Raw genomic sequence first — 19,138 nt, 5'->3', positions numbered from 1 at the left:
TCCAAACGCTACCAAACGACGTAAAATCGCACAATAGGTCGTTCCCGAAGGATAGAAGCTTATATGTTTATTAAAAATGCAACATTGTCCAATCGTCTCCAAACGCTACAAACGTCGTCAAATCGCAGAGAAGATCGTTTCCGAAGGCTAGAAGCTTATACGTTTAATCAAAATTACAACCATCTCCAATCGTCTCCAAACGCGAGGAAACGGCGTGAAATCGCAAAATAAAGCGTTTTTGAAAGGTAGAAGCTGATATCTTTGATGAGAATTTCCACCACCTCCAATCGTCTCCAAACACTATGAAACGACGTAAAATCGCAGAATAGGTCGTTCCTGAAGGGTAGAACCTCATATGTTTAATCAAAAATGCAACATGCTCCAATCGTCTCCAAACGCGACGAAACGTCGTCAAATCGAAGAATAGATCGTTTCTAAAGGCTAGAAGCTTATACGTTTAATCAAAAATACAACCTTCTCCAATCGTCTCCAAACGCGACGAAACGTCGTGAAATCGCAAAATAAAGCGTTTCTGAACGGTAGATGCTCATATCTTTGAAGAGAATTTCCACCACCTCCAATCGTCTCCAAACACTATAAAACGACGTAAAATCGCAGAATAGGTCGTTCCTGAAGGATAGAAGCTTATATCTTTAATTAAAAATGCAACATTCTCCAATCGTCTCGAAACGCTACGAAACGTCCTCAAATCGCAGAATAGATCGTTTCTAAAGGCTAGAAGCTTATACGTTTAATCGAAAATACAACTATCTCCAATCGTCTCCAAACGCGACGAAACGTCGTCAAATCGCAGAATAGGTCGTTTCCGAAGGCTAGAAGCTTATACGTTTAATCAAAATTACAACCATCTCCAATCGCCTCCAAACGCGACGAAACGTCGTGAAATCGCAAAATAAAGCGTTTCTGAACGGTAGATGCTCATATCTTTGATGAGAATTTCCACCACCTCCAATCGTCTCCAAACACTATGAAACGACGTAAAATCGCAGAATAGGTCGTTCCTGAAGGGTAGAACCTTTTATGTTTAATCAAAAATGCAACATTCTCCAATCGTCTCCAAACGCGACGAAACGTCGTCAAATCGAAGAATAGATCGTTTCTAAAGGCTAGAAGCTTATACGTTTAATCAAAAATACAACCTTCTCCAATCGTCTCCAAACGCGACGAAACGTCGCGAAATCGCAAAATAAAGCGTTTCTGAAAGGTAGATGCTCATATCTTTGATGAGAATTTCCACCACCTCCAATCGTCTCCAAACACTATGAAACGACGTAAAATCGCAGAATAGGTCGTTCCTGAAGGGTAGAACCTTATATGTTTAATCAAAAATGCAACATTCTCCAATCGTCTCCAAACGCGACCAAACGTCGTCAAATCGCAGAATAGGTCGTTACTGAAGGCTAGAAGCTTATATGTTTAATCAAAATTACAACCATCTCCAATCGTCTCCAAACGCGAGGAAACGGCGTGAAATCGCAAAATAAAGCGTTTTTGAAAGGTAGAAGCTGATATCTTTGATGAGAATTTCCACCACCTCCAATCGTCTCCAAACACTATGAAACGACGTAAAATCGCAGAATAGGTCGTTCCTGAAGGGTAGAACCTTATATGTTTAATCAAAAATGCAACATTCTCCAATCGTCTCCAAACGCGACGAAACGTCGTGAAATCGCAAAATAAAGCGTTTTTGAAAGGTAGAAGCTCATATCTTTGATGAGAGTTTCCACCACCTCCAATCGTCTCCAAACACTATGAAACGACGTAAAATCGCAGAATAGGTCGTTCCTGAAGGGTAGAACCTTATATGTTTAATCAAAAATGCAACATTCTCCAATCGTCTCCAAACGCGACGAAACGTCGTCAAATCGCAGAATAGATCGTTCCTGAAGGGTAGAACCTTATACGTTTAATCAAAAATACAACCATTTCCAATCGTCTCCAAAGGCGACGAAACGTCGTGAAATCGTAAAATAAAGCGTTCTTGAAAGGTAGAAGCTCATATCCTTGATGAGAATTTCCACCACCTCCAATCGTCTCCCAACACTATAAAACGACGTAAAATCGCAGAATAGGTCGTTCCTGAAGGATAGAAGCTTATATGATTAATCAAAAATGCAACATTCTCCAATCGTCTCCAAACGCGACGAAACGTCGTCAAATCGCAGAATAGATCGTTTGTAAAGGCTAGAAGCTTATACGTTTAATCAAAAATACAACCATGTCCAATCGTCTCCAAACGCGACGAAACGTCGTGAAATCGCAAAATACAGCGTTTCTGAACGGTAGATGCTCATATCTTTGATGAGAATTTCCACCACCTCCAATTGTCTCCAAACACTATGAAACGTCGTCTAATCGCAGAATAGGTCGTTTCTGATGGCTAGAAGCTTATACGTTTAATCAAAATTACAACCATCTCCAATCCTCTCCAAACGCGACGAAACAGCGTGAAATCGCAAAATAAAGCGTTTTTGAAAGGTAGAAGCTCATATCTTTGAAGAGAATTTCCACCACCTCCAATCGTCTCCAAACACTATAAAACGACGTAAAATCGCAGAATAGGTCGTTCCTGAAGGATAGAAGCTTATATCTTTAATTAAAAATGCAACATTCTCCAATCGTCTCCAAACGCTACGAAACGTCCTCAAATCGCAGAATAGATCGTTTCTAAAGGCTAGAAGCTTATACGTTTATTCAAATATACAACTATCTCCAATCGTCTCCAAACGCGACGAAACGTCGTCAAATCGCAGAATAGGTCGTTTCCGAAGGCTAGAACCTTATACGTTTAATCAAAATTACAACCATCTCCAATCGTCTCCAAACGCGAGGAAACGGCGTGAAATCGCAAAATAAAGCGTTTTTGAAAGGTAGAAGCTGATATCTTTGATGAGAATTTCCACCACCTCCAATCGTCTCCAAACACTATGAAACGACGTAAAATCGCAGAATAGGTCGTTCCTGAAGGGTAGAACCTTATATGTTTAATCAAAAATGCAACATTCTCCAATCGTCTCCAAACGCGACGAAACGTCGTGAAATCGCAAAATAAAGCGTTTTTGAAAGGTAGAAGCTCATATCTTTGATGAGAGTTTCCACCACCTCCAATCGTCTCCAAACACTATGAAACGACGTAAAATCGCAGAATAGGTCGTTCCTGAAGGGTAGAACCTTATATGTTTAATCAAAAATGCAACATTCTCCAATCGTCTCCAAACGCGACGAAACGTCGTCAAATCGCAGAATAGATCGTTCCTGAAGGGTAGAACCTTATACGTTTAATCAAAAATACAACCATTTCCAATCGTCTCCAAACGCGACGAAACGTCGTGAAATCGCAAAATAAAGCGTTTTTGAAAGGTAGAAGCTCATACGTTTAATCAAAAATACAACCATGTCCAATCGTCTCCAAACGCGACGAAACGTCGTGAAATCGCAAAATACAGCGTTTCTGAACGGTAGATGCTCATATCTTTGATGAGAATTTCCACCACCTCCAATTGTCTCCAAACACTATGAAACGTCGTCTAATCGCAGAATAGGTCGTTTCTGATGGCTAGAAGCTTATACGTTTAATCAAAATTACAACCATCTCCAATCCTCTCCGAACGCGACGAAACGGCGTGAAATCGCAAAATAAAGCGTTTTTGAAAGGTAGAAACTCATATCTTTGAAGAGAATTTCCACCACCTCCAATCGTCTCCAAACACTATAAAACGACGTAAAATCGCAGAAAAAGTAGAAGCTCATATCTTTGATGAGAATTTCCACCACCTCCAATCGTCTCCCAACACTATAAAACGACGTAAAATCGCAGAATAGGTCGTTCCTGAAGGATAGAAGCTTATATGATTAATCAAAAATGCAATTCTCCAATCGTCTCCAAACGCGACGAAACGTCGTCAAATCGCAGAATAGATCGTTTGTAAAGGCTAGAAGCTTATACGTTTAATCAAAAATACAACCATGTCCAATCGTCTCCAAACGCGACGAAACGTCGTGAAATCGCAAAATACAGCGTTTCTGAACGGTAGATGCTCATATCTTTGATGAGAATTTCCACCACCTCCAATTGTCTCCAAACACTATGAAACGTCGTCTAATCGCAGAATAGGTCGTTTCTGATGGCTAGAAGCTTATACGTTTAATCAAAATTACAACCATCTCCAATCCTCTCCAAACGCGACGAAACAGCGTGAAATCGCAAAATAAAGCGTTTTTGAAAGGTAGAAGCTCATATCTTTGAAGAGAATTTCCACCACCTCCAATCGTCTCCAAACACTATAAAACGACGTAAAATCGCAGGATAGGTCGTTCCTGAAGGATAGAAGCTTATATCTTTAATTAAAAATGCAACATTCTCCAATCGTCTCCAAACGCTACGAAACGTCCTCAAATCGCAGAATAGATCGTTTCTAAAGGCTAGAAGCTTATACGTTTATTCAAAAATACAACTATCTCCAATCGTCTCCAAACGCGACGAAACGTCGTCAAATCGCAGAATAGGTCGTTTCCGAAGGCTAGAACCTTATACGTTTAATCAAAATTACAACCATCTCCAATCGCCTCCAAACGCGACGAAACGTCGTGAAATCGCAAAATAAAGCGTTTCTGAACGGTAGATGCTCATATCTTTGATGAGAATTTCCACCACCTCCAATCGTCTCCAAACACTATGAAACGACGTAAAATCGCAGAATAGGTCGTTCCTGAAGGGTAGAACCTTATATGTTTAATCAAAAATGCAACATTCTCCAATCGTCTCCAAACGCGACGAAACGTCGTCAAATCGAAGAATAGATCGTTTCTAAAGGCTAGAAGCTTATACGTTTAATAAAAAATACAACCTTCTCCAATCGTCTCCAAACGCGACGAAACGTCGTGAAATCGCAAAATAAAGCGTTTCTGAACGGTAGATGTTCATATCTTTGAAGAGAATTTCCACCACATCCAATCGTCTCCAAACACTATAAAACGACGTAAAATCGCAGAATAGGTCGTTCCTGAAGGATAGAAGCTTATATGTTTAATTAAAAATGCAACATTGTCCAATCGTCTCCAAACGCTACCAAACGTCGTCAAATCGCAGAATAGATCGTTTCCGAAGGCTAGAAGCTTATACGTTTAATCAAAATTACAACCATCTCCAATCGCCTCCAAACGCGACGAAACGTCGTGAAATCGCAAAATAAAGCGTTTTTGAAAGGTAGAAGCTCATATCTTTGATGAGAATTTCCACCACCTCCAATCGTCTCCAAACACTATGAAACGTCGTCTAATCGCAGAATAGGTCGTTTCCGATGGCTAGAAGCTTATACGTTTAATCAAAAATACAACCATCTGCAATCGGCTCCAAACGCGACCAAACGTCGTCAAATCGCAGAATAGGTCGTTACTGAAGGCTAGAAGCTTGTCGGTCCGATAGGCCCTTATCTGCAGCACGCACGTTGGAAGCAGGGGGAGGAGAACACACGCGCATTGCCCATGCGCGTGACGAGCGGCAGCGGCGGAAAGCCACAGGGGGCGTAAAGATGGCTGGCGGATAAGAAGGGGGGTGAGACAAGCCCCAGGGCTTTTTGGTGGGCGGCAGGACGATGGGATGCGGCGACGGTCGCGCTAGGCGCGACGGTTTCCTCCGTGAGTGCTGCAGAGCAGAGGCCACGCCGGTTCGGGACGTCCGCTAATAGGAGTCGTTGGCTCGTCTTCTACTGCGAGTTGCGCGTGAGTTTGCTTTCCTGCCGTTATGTTTCGCGCGTAGGTTCCATTTGACCGCCAGTCTGCGGGGACTGTTCGTTCCGGGCTTTTGGCTCTCCTGTATACGTTAGTGCCGTGTTGTGCCGGTCTGGAAGGCCGGTGGTGATTCTTTTGAGTCGTGAATTAAAACGGTTCTTGTTGCCAGCGTTGCTGGCTTGTGTCGTGCGAATTACGGCTCACTGACCCCCCTGAGCGGAGGCGGGGCCTTCATCTGGCGCCCAACGTGGTTTTCGCACGTAGCTGACCTTCCTTTCGTTCCTTGCAACGTGGTTTCCTCATGCAGTATTTATTCTTTTCGTTTGAGTTCGCTTTCGCACCGCGAGAACCGCACGCATTAGGCCCCCGTCCTGCCGGTCCATCGCACTCGCGATATGCTTTGCGCATATTCCAATGCTCTTGCGTTCCGGTACAGTTACAGCTCGCGAAGGTGAAAGCCCTACGGACCTCAAGTCTAATATAATGCCCGACAAGGTGAAACAGGACGCGTCCGCGCCAGATACCCCTCGTATCGTCGAGCAGCTGACCGCGTTGCTAGAACGCCAGGCTACACCAGCCGACACCTTTCGCTTACCGCTGGCCGTGCCTACGTACGAGGGACACACAGACAAGAAATCGGTCACAGACTTTTTGCAAGATTTACAAGATTATCGCGACGCGCAAGCCCTCCCAAATGAGACTCTTCTGCTACGCGTTCTGCCCGTCGCCCTGTCTGGCTCTGCCGCACGTTGGCGTCGTCGCCAGTCTTTCGAAAGTTGGTCTCACTTTGAGCAGCTATTCCGTGCCGAATTTCTGCCCCCCGACTACGCCGTCCGCATGAAAGATGAACTTCGCAGCCGTACCCAGGCCGAGGAGGAAAGCCTCCAAGAATACATACGGTCCTTACAGGAGCTTTACGACCGCGCGGACCCTTCGGCACCTGAAGCGGAAAGAGTGGCTCGGGCAGTTAAGCAGTCGCATCCGCGTTTTCAGGCGTATTTGAGGGGTCGTTCATTCTCTTCACTCGACGTCCTCGCTACAGCAGCGGGTGATATTCAGGCCGCGATGTTGGCGGAGCTCACGTACCAACCACCGCCACCGCCTGAATCCACTCTCGAGCCATCGTGTGCGTGGCACGGTCGGTCCAACCCAATGGCCTCACCGATGACCCCACCAAGGGCTCTAGACCCATTCAGCCACCACAATCTGCCTGCTCCGTCCGCCTTCCCGTCAACTACCCAGGAACGTGGGACACCCACACCGGGCGCCTCGACCCAAGGCCAGCCCGTAGCGGTCGCCGCCCATTCTAGTGCCGGAGGCACAAGTAGGAACCCTCCGGTATGCTTCCAGTGTGGAGGTCGGGGCCACTATAGGAGCCAGTGTCCAAGCAGACCACGTTCTGGCCGCTGGGGAAACGAGCGGGGCCGGCGATGGTGAGCGCATGCCAATCGCCGGCCAGCATTCCACCGCCCCCCGGGGTCCTCTCACTTTACGCAGGTCCTGGAAGAACTACTGCGGCTCCTCTGTGGGCTACGACTCGTCTTCAAGAGCAGCCAGCCACGCTGCAGAGGCCAGGCCACCGGGTGTTTTGGTCTTCACATCATCCAGCCGCCAGGAATCACAGCCGCGGCAAACCTTCGACAAAGCAACGCACGCCCAAAGGGACAAGGCCGCATCCCTTCCCGCTCGGACAACTGCCAGAGAACCAAGCAACCAACGCTCCTGCGAAGTGCTCCCCGCCCGATAACAGCCATGGTGTACTCAACAGTACGGTGAGCGATCGTCCGTCTACATTCACTCCCCTCGCTGCCCACGCCGATAAAGCACCATTAGTGATGGTTTCCATGGCAGGAGTAAAGGTCCCGGCTCTGTTAGATACTGGTTCAGCTGTTTCCGTTTTCGGGGATCGCATTAAGAATGCCTGCGAGATGAAAGGCTTAACTTTGCGAAGTGTAAGCACTAATCTGCGCGTGGCCTCTGCTCATGTTGTCCCTGCTACGCTTGCAGCTCGCTTAGCGGTTAGACTCGACGGGCGAAAACTTCGGCAACGTTTCCTACACCTACCCGGACTTTCCTGCCCCGTAATTTTGGGACGCAATTTTATAGCGAAGTCGGGTATCGTGCTTGATGTCCGTACGGGCACGTACAGCCATGGCATCAATGCAAAACCACTCGCGTTTGTGACTACTTCGCCACAACCCCAGTCTGATCTGCTTGCAACAAATGTGCATCCGTTCTTCGAGGCCAGGGAGGACTTCTTCACTATTATCGAATCCTTCAAAGGGCCATCACAGCTAAAAGCTAGAATCGAAACAGCCCTAAAGCCCTTTGCGGCAATGTTCACAGAGGCTCCTGGCAGGGTTAATGTATTGGAACACACGATCGACACAGGCGACGTCCGCCCTATCCGTTTCAATCCTCGTCCCCTGAGCGTCCACAAGCGTGAACTTCTGGACGCTGCCCTCGACGAAATGCTCGCCACCGGTGCTGTAAGAGCGTCCAACAGTCCCTGGGCGTTTCCAGTTGTTTTAGCTCCAAAGAAGGACGGTTCTGCTCGGTTGTGCGTTGATTACCGGCGGTTAAACGCCGTCACGGTTCGAGACTCGTACCCCTTCCCATCAATCGACTCTGTTATGTACTCCCTTGGAGCCGCCAAATTCTTCACTACCCTTGACTGCAGCAGAGGCTTCCTGCAGATCCCGTTAGCAGAGCGCGATGCTCAGAAAACGGCATTTACTTGCCACAGGGGATTGTTTGAGTTTTCAAGGTTACCTTTCGGATTGTGCAATTCACCGGCCACATTTCAGCGCGTCATGGATATTGTGCTTCGAGATGCCAAATTCAACTACGCAATGGCTTACATGGACGACGTGGTAGTCTTTTCGCAAACCTTTGACGAGCACCTGACCCACCTAACCACTGTACTACAACGAATGCAGGACGCAGGCATCACCGTCAACCCCCGGAAAGTTCAGTTGGTCTCAAACAAGATCAACCTACTAGGTTTCATTGTCGAGCAAGGCACAATACGGCCAGATGAACAGAAACTTCAGGACATGCGACATCAGGACAAAGACATGCGACGAATGGTGTTGTGTTGTGGTGCCCGACAAACTGTGCAGACAAGGACATGCGACACATTATGAACTGTTGTGGTGCCCGACGAACTGTGTAGACTAATTCAGAACTGCTTCTCAGTTCCCCTTTTCTATTTTCTGTGGTGTTCATTATTGCCCTTAGTAGTCGGTGGAAAATGACACTCACTGGAGTGTCCATTCTTGTGTGGGGGGGAGTGTCGGTCCGATAGGCCCTTATCTGCAGCACGCACGTTGGAAGCAGGGGGAGGAGAACACACGCGCATTGCCCATGCGCGTGACGAGCGGCAGCGGCGGAAAGCCACAGGGGGCGTAAAGATGGCTGGCGGATAAGAAGGGGGGTGAGACAAGCCCCAGGGCTTTTTGGTGGGCGGCAGGACGATGGGATGCGGCGACGGTCGCGCTAGGCGCGACGGTTTCCTCCGTGAGTGCTGCAGAGCAGAGGCCACGCCGGTTCGGGACGTCCGCTAATAGGAGTCGTTGGCTCGTCTTCTACTGCGAGTTGCGCGTGAGTTTGCTTTCCTGTCGTTATGTTTCGCGCGTAGGTTCCATTTGACCGCCAGTCTGCGGGGACTGTTCGTTCCGGGCTTTTGCTCTCCTGTATACGTTAGTGCCGTGTTGTGCCGGTCTGGAAGGCCGGTGGTGATTCTTTTGAGTCGTGAATTAAAACGGTTCTTGTTCCCAGCGTTGCTGGCTTGTGTCGTGCGAATTACGGCTCACTGACCCCCCTGAGCGGAGGCGGGGCCTTCAAGCTTATATTGATGGTACGCGTTTAGCGTTGAGTCCGCGGAGCGTTTACTGAATAAACAGCACAGGTTCAGCGACCAGCAGTCCGAAACGGAGCAAGCACGAGCACCAACAACCGTCCTCGTCTTCGTCTTTCACTGGCGCCCCTGTTTGCGCCCTATCCATTCTACAAATCACTCCCCCGCAGAAAAGGAGCCATCCTGGCGACTTAAGGAACAGGGACGACTGGTGGGTCGTAATGGGGCTTCAGTCGGTCGACGTGAACAATCTCACGGCCACGGCGGCGCCGGTCTGCGGATGGTTGAACGGGCTCAACAACATAGTTGACGGGAGAGGCTTGACTTAGGACGCGGTAGGGGCCTTCATACTTCTGCAGTAGCTTTGTGGAAAGGCCAGGAGCAGAGGAGGGAACGCGAAGCCACACCAATGTTCCAGGCGAATATGACTGGGGAGGCAGGTTTGCGTCATGGAGGTCCTTTTGGCGTGCTTGGTCTTGTGCGGTTAAGGAACGTGCGAGCTGCCTGCATTCCTCGGCGTAGGTGGCGACTTCAGATAGAGTTGTGGACTCTGAAGCGTCCGGGCGGTACAGAAGAATGGTGTCCATAAATGAGGAAGGTTCGCGGCCGTAAAGAAGAAAGAAGGGAGAAAATCCAGTCGTAGACTGAGTAGCGCTATTGTAAGCGTACGTAACAAAGGGTAGTATGCGGTCCCAGTTGGGTGTGGTCAGCGGAGACGTACATGGACAGCATGTCGCCTAGTGTGCGGTTAAAGCGCTCAGTCATTCCGTTGGTTTGTGGATGGTAGGCGCTGGTTGTCCGGTGCACAACGTTGCATTCACGGAGGAGGGCTTGTACGGCATCAGAGAGGAACGTGCGTCCGCGGTCGCTGAGTAGCTCGCGAGGCGCACCGTGGCGAAGAACAAGTTGGTGAAGTATGAATAAGCCGACTTCACGTGATGTGGCCTCTGGCAGCGCGGCAGTCTCAGCATAGCGTGTCAGATGATCGATAGCGACGATCACCCAGCGGTTCCCGTCTGGTGTGTACGGAAGGGGGCCGTACAAATCAATTCCGATGCGATCAAAAGGCCGGGAGGGACAAGGCAACGGCTGGAGCGGTCCAGTGACTATACGTGGGGGGCTCTTCCGGCGCTGACACTTGGAGCATGAACGCACGTATTGGCGTACGAAGCGGTACATGCCACGCCAGTAGTACCGCAGCCGGAGGCGTGCATAGGTTTTGATTACACCAGCGTGGCCGCATTGGGGATCCGCGTGAAAGGAGGCACAGATATCGGCACGGAGGTGGCGAGGAATCACCAACAACCACTTGCGACCATCAGATAGATAGTTGCGGCGGTATAGGAGCCCATCGCGGATGGTGAAATGTCGAGCTGTGCGCCGCATCGAGCGAGTGGCGGTACGTGGTGAGGGCTTAGATAGGAACTCCATTAAAGAGACTATCCAAGGATCCTGACGCTGCTCAGAAGGCATGTCAGCGTGTGTAAGGGCCGCAGAATCGTAGCTGGAAACAGACCCGTTGCCACAGTCATGGGGAAGGGGAGAGCGAGAAAGAGCGTCGGCATCTGAATGTCTACGGCCTGACCTGTAGACGACGCGGATGTCGTATTCTTGGAGACGTAATGCCCATCGAGCTAGACGACCAGATGGATCTTTCAGTGAAGATAACCAGCAGAGGGCGTGGTGATCAGTCACGACATCAAATGGGCGGCCATATACGTAAGGTCTAAATTTTGTAATTGCCCAAACGATGGCTAAACATTCTTTCTCCGTGACCGAATAATTTTCTTCAGCTCTGGTGAGAGTGCGACTTGCGTAAGAAACAACGTACTCGTCGAAGCCAGACTTGCGTTGAGCAAGAATAGCGCCAAGGCCGACTCCACTGGCGTCCGTGTGGATTTCGGTAGGGGCGTCTGGGTCAAAGTGACGGAGAATCGGTGGCGATGTCAGCAGACGTAATTTCGCGAATGCGGCGTCGCAAGCGGAAGACCATGCCATGACACCTTGGCTATCAGCAAGTAGGCGTGTTAAAGGGGCCATTATGGATGCGAAATCACGAACGAATCGCCGAAAATATGAGCATAGGCCTATGAAGCTCCGGAGTTCTTTCAGGGTCGACGGCTTGGGAAACTCGGCGACAGCGCGGAGGTTTGCAGGGTCGGGTAGAATGCCATCCTTGCTGACAACATGTCCCAAGATGGTGAGCTTCCTGGCGGCGAAGTGACACTTCTTCATATTGAGTTGTAGACCAGCCTGTGTGAGGCATTCCAGAACACTTGCGAGGCGCAGAAGATGGGTGTCGAAGTCTTTTGAAAAAACTACGACGTCGTCCAGATAACAAAGGCACGTGTTCCACTTGAGACCTCGAAGGATGTTGTCCATAAGACGCTCGAAGGTGGCGGGGGCGTTGCAAAGGCCAAACGGCATCACGTTGAACTCGTACAAGCCGTCAGGAGTTACGAACGCAGTTTTTGGGCGGTCAGCTTCATCCATAGGTACCTGCCAGTACCCCTATCGAAGGTCCAGTGAAGAAAAGAACTCCGCGCCTTGCAGACAGTCGAGCGCGTCATCGATTCTGGGGAGCGGATAGACATCTTTGCGTGTGATCTTGTTAATTAAGGCGCCTATAATCAACACAGAATCGGATGCTACCGTCCTTCTTTTTCACAAGTACCACCGGGGAGGCCCAAGGACTGTGGGACGGCTGTATAACGCCACGACTAAGCATATCAGTGACCTGGTCATCAATAACTCGGCGTTCAGCGTGAGAGACCCGGTATGGACGCTGTCGCAGGGGTGCATGGCTGCCGGTGTCTATATGATGGACGATGGCAGACGTTCGACCTAAACTGGTTTGCTTGTAGTCGAAAGACGTCCGAAAGCGGTCGAGAAGCTTCAAGAGTTGGGTGCGTTGAGCAATAGGAAGGTCCGAATCAATTGATGGAAGGAAAGCGTCTAGGGAAGATGTGTTGGACGTGGTAACGAGATCAACGCTGGCGACCTGGAGGCTTGTTGTGCGATCGAGCAGTTGGCTAGCGCAAACAGAATCAATCTCCTCAAGACGCCATATACATTCTCCGCGGAATACTGTGGCTGCGACCGAAAGCAGGTTCGTGACGTAAATGCTTGAGCAGGAGTCTTCGATCGTGACAAGAGCAAAGGGGAGAATGAAGTTCTTAGGAGAAGTGAATGCTTCTGACGGTGTGAACATGGCGCTAGAGAAAGCATAGTCGCAAGAGATCGGTACCCGAACAGAAGACATAGGTGGGATGTCCGTGTCCGCGGCGACGACGACGCGAGGAAAAGATGACTTGCCAGAATCGATGTCGGAGATCGCTGATAATTCTAGTTCGGCACGGGCACAGTCAACAATGGCATGATGTGTGGAAAGGAAGTCCCAGCCCAATATAACGTCGTGCGAGCAGTGTGGAAAGACGACGAATTCGACGACATACAAAACGTCCTGAATGAGTAGCCGAGCCGTGCACGTCACGGAAGGTTGTATGGGATGTGCGGTTGCCGTACGGAGAGAAAGACCAGAAAGCGGAATCGTAATTTTTTTTTAACTTGCGGCACATTGCTTCGCTCAACACAGACACAGCAGCTCCCGTATCGACTAAGGCCTGCACGGCAACACCTTCAATGAAGACAGTTATTTCGTTAGCAGGTTGAGAACGAGGTCTTGTAAATTTCGACAGCGGCGCAGTTCTTGCCTCCGGAACTGCAATGGTCAGTTTTCCGTTTGGACGGGCGAGGGACGACGAATCATTGGAGAAAGCGAACGTCGGCGCGGGGACGGCGATCGACGGAAGTTGAAGGCTCGGCGGTTGGATGAAGAGGTGTCTGCAGTAGCGTGGGAGGGCATCGGCTGTGGTGGCTCTGGACGGACGTAGCTGTAACTTGCGTCAACGGTACCTGGACGGGCAACGCGGCGGCGGCAGAAACGCTCGACATGGCCGGGTAGACAACAGTAGTAACAGATTGGTCGGTTGTCCGTTGTGCGCCAAGGATTATGAGGAGGGGTGACAGGACGGCGATAAAGTGGAACGGGCGGTCCTGCCGGCGTCTGCGCTGAGTAGAATGCACTTGAGGAGTGAGCAGAGTCCGTGCCGTGTGGCAGCGCATGTGACTGCCTTCTCGCGACGTCAGCGTAAGTCAAGGGCGCGGATACAGGCGGCGGCTGGTGCGTAGGCGGAAGGGCTTCGGATACTTGCTCCTCAATGGTTTGTCGCAGCGACGAGGGGAGCCCATGAGCATTGCCTGGGAGAAAGGGTGCAAGAGACAGTTGTCGCGCAACTTCTTCTCGGATGAACTGCTGGATTTGTTGAGTCAACACCGTCGGGTCCGGAGAGATGGCGCCAACGGTGAGTGCTGACGTACTGGTCGTGTCGAAGCTAGGACGGCGTGTGGAAATGCGCTGCTTTCGCAACTCGTCGTAGCTCTGGCAGTGCTGAATGACGTCCGTGACTGTTTGAGGGCTTTTGGCTACAAGCATGCGGAACGCATCGTCCTCGATGCCTTTCATGATATGCTTGACTTTGTCGGCCTCGGACATGGCAGGATTGAAGCGGCGGCAGAGGCCTACGACGTCCTCAATATAGGAAGTGAAACACTCTCCAGACAGTTGGGCGCGATCACGCAAGCGCTGCTCTGCGCGGAGCTTGCGCACTGTCGGTCGGCCGAATACGTCCGCGAAAGTCGTTTTGAAAGAGGCCCAGGTGGTAATCTCAGCCTCATGGTTGTTAAACCAGAGTTCCGCTACTCCTCTCAGGTAGAACTGGACGCGGCCGAGTTTGTCGTTATCGTCCCACTTGTTGTTGACACTCACTCTTTCGTACGAAGAGAGCCAGTCTTCGACGTCCTGCTCATCAGTACCGCTGAAGATGACTGGGTCGCGCTCCCTTAGAATACCGGGACAGCGAGGAGCTGGGGGTGTGGCAGCATGCTGCTGTGCGACGTCGTCGGGCATGGTTGACAGGGAAGGTAGAGTCCGGTTGCGGAGTTCCAGGGTGCAAAAGAGAACCAGCACTCTCCACCACTTGATGGTACGCGTTTAGCATTGAGTCCGCGGAGCGTTTACTGAATAAACAGCACAGGTTCAGCGACCAGCAGTCCGAAACGGAGCAAGCACGAGCACCAACAACCGTCCTCGTCTTCGTCTTTCACTGGCGCCCCTGTTTGCGCCCTATCCATTCTACAATATGTTTAATCAAAATTACAACCATCTCCAATCGTCTCCAAACGCGAGGAAATGGCGTGAAATCGCAAAATAAAGCGTTTTTGAAAGGCAGAAGCTGATATCTTTGATGAGAATTTCCACCACCCCCAATCGTCTCCAAGCACTATGAAACGACGTAAAATCGCAGAATAGGTCGTTCCTGAAGGGTAGAACCTTATATGTTTAATCAAAAATGCAACATTCTCCAATCGTCTCCAAACGCGACGAAACGTCGTGAAATCGCAAAATAAAGCGTTTTTGAAAGGTAGAAACTCATATCTTTGATGAGAATTTCCACCACCTCCAATCGTCCCCAAACACTATAAAACGACGTAAAATCGCAGAATAGGTCGTTCCTGAAGGATAGAAGCTTATATCTTTAATTAAAAATGCAACATTCTCCAATCGTCTCCAAACGCGACGAAACGTCGTCAAATCGCAGAATAGATCGTTTCCAAAGGCTAGAAGCTTATACGTTTATTCAAAAATACAACCATGTCCAATCGTCTCCAAACGCGACGAAACGTCGTGAAATCGCAAAATACAGCGTTTCTGAATGGTAGACGCTCATATCTTTGATGAGAATTTCCACCACCTCCAATCGTCTCCAAACACTATGAAACGTCGTCTAATCGCAGAATAGGTCGTTTCCGATGGCTAGAAGCTTATACGTTTAATCAAAAATACAACCATCTGCAATCGGCTCCAAACGCGACCAAACGTCGTCAAATCGCAGAATAGGTCGTTACTGAAGGCTAGAAGCTTATATGTTTAATCAAAATTACAACCATCTCCAATCGTCTCCAAAGGCGACGAAACGGCGTGAAATCGCAAAATAAAGCGTTTTTGAAAGGTAGAAGCTCATATCTTTGAAGAGAATTTCCACCACCTCCAATCGTCTCCAAACACTATAAAACGACGTAAAATCGCAGAATAGGTCGTTCCTGAAGGGTAGAAGCTTATATGATTAATCAAAATTACAACCATCTCCAATCCTCTCCGAACGCGACGAAACGGCGTGAAATCGCAAAATAAAGCGTTTTTGAAAGGTAGAAGCTCATATCTTTGATGAGAATTTCCACCACCTCCAATCGTCTCCAAACGCGACGAAACGTCGTCAAATCGCAGAATAGATCGTTTCCAAAGGCTAGAAGCTTATACGTTTAATCAAAAATACAACATGTCCAATTGTCTCCAAACGCGACGAAACGTCGTGAAATCGCAAAATACAGCGTTTCTGAATGGTAGACGCTCATATCTTTGATGAGAATTTCCACCACCTCCAATCGTCTCCAAACACTATGAAACGTCGTCTAATCGCAGAATAGGTCGTTTCCGATGGCTAGAAGCTTATACGTTTAATCAAAAATACAACCATCTGCAATCGGCTCCAACGCGACCAAACGTCGTCAAATCGCAGAATAGATCGTTTCTAAAGGCTAGAAGCTTATACGTTTATTCAAAATACAACCATGTCCAATCGTCTCCAAACGCGACGAAACGTCGTGAAATCGCAAAATACAGCGTTTCTGAACGGTAGATGCTCATATCTTTGATGAGAATTTCCACCACCTCCAATCGTCTCCAAACACTATGAAACGTCGTCTAATCGCAGAATAGGTCGTTTCTGATGGCTAGAAGCTTATACGTTTAATCAAAATTACAACCATCTCCAATCCTCTCCGAACGCGACGAAACGGCGTGAAATCGCAACATAAAGCGTTTTTGAAAGGTAGAAACTCATATCTTTGAAGAGAATTTCCACCACCTCCAATCGTCTCCAAACACTATAAAACGACGTAAAATCGCAGAAAAAGTAGAAGCTCATATCTTTGATGAGAATTTCCACCACCTCCAATCGTCTCCCAACACTATAAACGACGTAAAATCGCAGAATAGGTCGTTCCTGAAGGATAGAAGCTTATATGATTAATCAAAATGCAACATTCTCCAATCGTCTCCAAACGCGACGAAACGTCGTCAAATCGCAGAATAGATCGTTTGTAAAGGCTAGAAGCTTATACGTTTAATCAAAAATACAACCATGTCCAATCGTCTCCAAACGCGACGAAACGTCGTGAAATCGCAAAATAAAGCGTTTCTTGAAAGGTAGAAGCTCATATCTTTGATGAGAATTTCCACCACCTCCAATCGTCTCCAAACACTATGAAACGTCGTCTAAATCGCAGAATAGGTCGTTACTGAAGGCTGAAGGTTTAATCAAAATTACAACCATCTCCAATCGTCTAGAACGGCTGAAATCGCAAAATATCGTTTTTGAAAAGGTAGAAGTTTAATCAAAAATGTCTCCAAACACAACCATCTCCAATCGTCTCATATTATTAATGAAAATGCAAACGTCTCGCGGCTTGTCCAATCGTCTCCCAAACACGAAAACGAATTTCCACCACCCTCCAATCGTCTCCAAACACTATCAAATCGCAGAATAGGTCGTTCCTGAAGGCTAGAAGCTTATATGTTTAATCAAAAAATCGTCTCCAAACGCGACAAAACGGTCGTCAACCATCTCCAATCGTTTAATCAAATTACACCATCTCCAAACGCGACGAAACGTCGTGAAATCGCAAAATAAAGCGTTTTTGAAAGGTAGAAGCTCATATATTTGATGAGAATTTCCACCACCTCCAATCGTCTCCAAACACTATGAAACGACGTAAAATCGCAGAATAGGTCGTTCCTGAAGGATAGAAGCTTATATGATTAATCAAAAATGCAACATTCTCCAATCGTCTCCAAACGCGACGAAACGTCGTCAAATCGCAGAATAGATCGTTTGTAAAGGCATAGAAGCTTATACGTTTAATCAAAATACAACCATGTCCAATCGTCTCCAAACGCGACGAAACGTCGTGAAATCGCAAAATACAGCGTTCTGAACGGTAGATGCTCATATCTTTGATGAGAATTTCCATTCCACATCCAATTGTCTCCAAACACTATGAAACGTCGTCCTATATCGCAGAATAGGTCGGTTCTGATGGCTAGAAGCTTATACGTTTAATCAAAATTACAACCATCTCAATCCTCTCCAAACGCGACGAAGCAGCGTGAAATCGCAAAATAAAGCGTTTTTGAAGGTAGAAGGCTCAATCTTTGAAGAGAATTTCCACCACCTCCAATCGTCTCAAACAATATAAAACGACGTAAAATCGCAGAATAGGTCGTTCCCGAAGGATAGAAGCTTATATGTTAATTAAAAATGCAACACTTGTCCAATCGTCTCCAAACGCTATTAAAACGTCGTAAAATCGCAGACTAGATCGTTCCGAAGCTAGAAGGCTATCCGTTTAATCAAAATTACAACCATCTCCAATCGCCTCCAAACGCGACGAAACGTCGTCGAAATCGCAAAATAAAGCGTTTTTGAAAGGTAGAAGCTCATATCTTTGAAGAGAATTTCCACCACCTCCAATCGTGTCCAAACACTATAAAACGACCTAAAATCGCAGAATAGGTCGTTCCTGAAGGATAGAAGCTTATATCTTTAATTAAAATGCAACATTCTCCAATCGTTTTCAACGCTACGAAACGTCCTCAAATCGCAGGAATAGATCGTTCTAAAGGCTAGAAGCTTATACGTTTATCAAAAATACAACTATCTCCAAACGTCTCCAACGCGACGAAACGTCGTCAAATCGCAGAATAGGTCGTTTCCGAAGGCTAGAACCTTATAACGTTTCATCAAATTACAACCATCTCCAATCGCCTCCAAACGCGACGAAACGTCGTGAAATCGCAAAATAAAGCGTTTCTGAACGGTAGATGCTCATATCTTTGATGAGAATTTACACCACCTCCATCGTCTCCAAACACTAATGAAACGACGTAAAATCGCAGAATAGGTCGTTCCTGAAGGGTAGAACCTAATATGTTTAATCAAAAATGCAACATTCTCAATCGTCTCCAAACGCGACGAAACGTCGTCAATCGAAGAATAGATCGTTTCTAAAGGCTAGAAGCTTATACGTTAATCAAAAATACAACTCTCCAATCGTCTCCAAACGCGACGAAACGTCGTGAAATCGCAAAATAAAGCGTTTCTGAACGGTAGATGTTCATAGTCTTTTGAAGGAAATTTCCACCACCTCCAATCGTTCCCAAACACTATAAAACGACCGGTAAAATCGCAGAATAGGTCGTTCCTGAAGGATAGAAGCTTATATGTGTAATTAAAAATGCAACATTGTCCAATCGTCTCCAAACGCTACCAAACGTCGTCAAATCGCAGAATAGATAGTTTCCGAGGCTAGAAGGCTTATGAAGTTTAATCAAAATTACACCCTTCTCCA

The 19,138-nt window shown here is 47.8% G+C and overlaps 1 protein-coding gene across 1 annotated transcript; it reads left to right on the top strand.

Moving 5' to 3' along the window:
• The first annotated feature begins 6,152 nt into the window (after nt 1-6,152).
• LOC119376547 (uncharacterized) lies at nt 6,153-7,498 on the top strand. The gene is made up of 2 exons (XM_037646338.2): nt 6,153-7,184; nt 7,249-7,498. Exons 1-2 carry the CDS (start codon nt 6,166-6,168, stop codon nt 7,496-7,498), a joined length of 1,269 nt encoding a protein of 422 aa, XP_037502266.1. The 5' UTR covers nt 6,153-6,165.
• The last annotated feature ends 11,640 nt before the right edge of the window (nt 7,499-19,138 follow it).

Source organism: Rhipicephalus sanguineus, unplaced genomic scaffold, assembly GCF_013339695.2.
Source record: "Rhipicephalus sanguineus isolate Rsan-2018 unplaced genomic scaffold, BIME_Rsan_1.4 Seq1371, whole genome shotgun sequence".
Taxonomy (NCBI): domain Eukaryota; kingdom Metazoa; phylum Arthropoda; class Arachnida; order Ixodida; family Ixodidae; genus Rhipicephalus; species Rhipicephalus sanguineus.
This window is presented reverse-complemented; position numbering and strand designations above follow the sequence as displayed.

Excerpts from the sequence above, each read along its gene's own strand:
- LOC119376547 (XM_037646338.2), top strand. The coding sequence starts at position 6,166 with ATGCTCTTGCGTTCCGGTACAGTTACAGCTCGCGAAGGTGAAAGCCCT. Across the intron at positions 7,185-7,248 it reads AACGAGCGGGGCCGGCGATG|GTCCTGGAAGAACTACTGCG; the intron begins GTGAGCGCATGC and ends CACTTTACGCAG.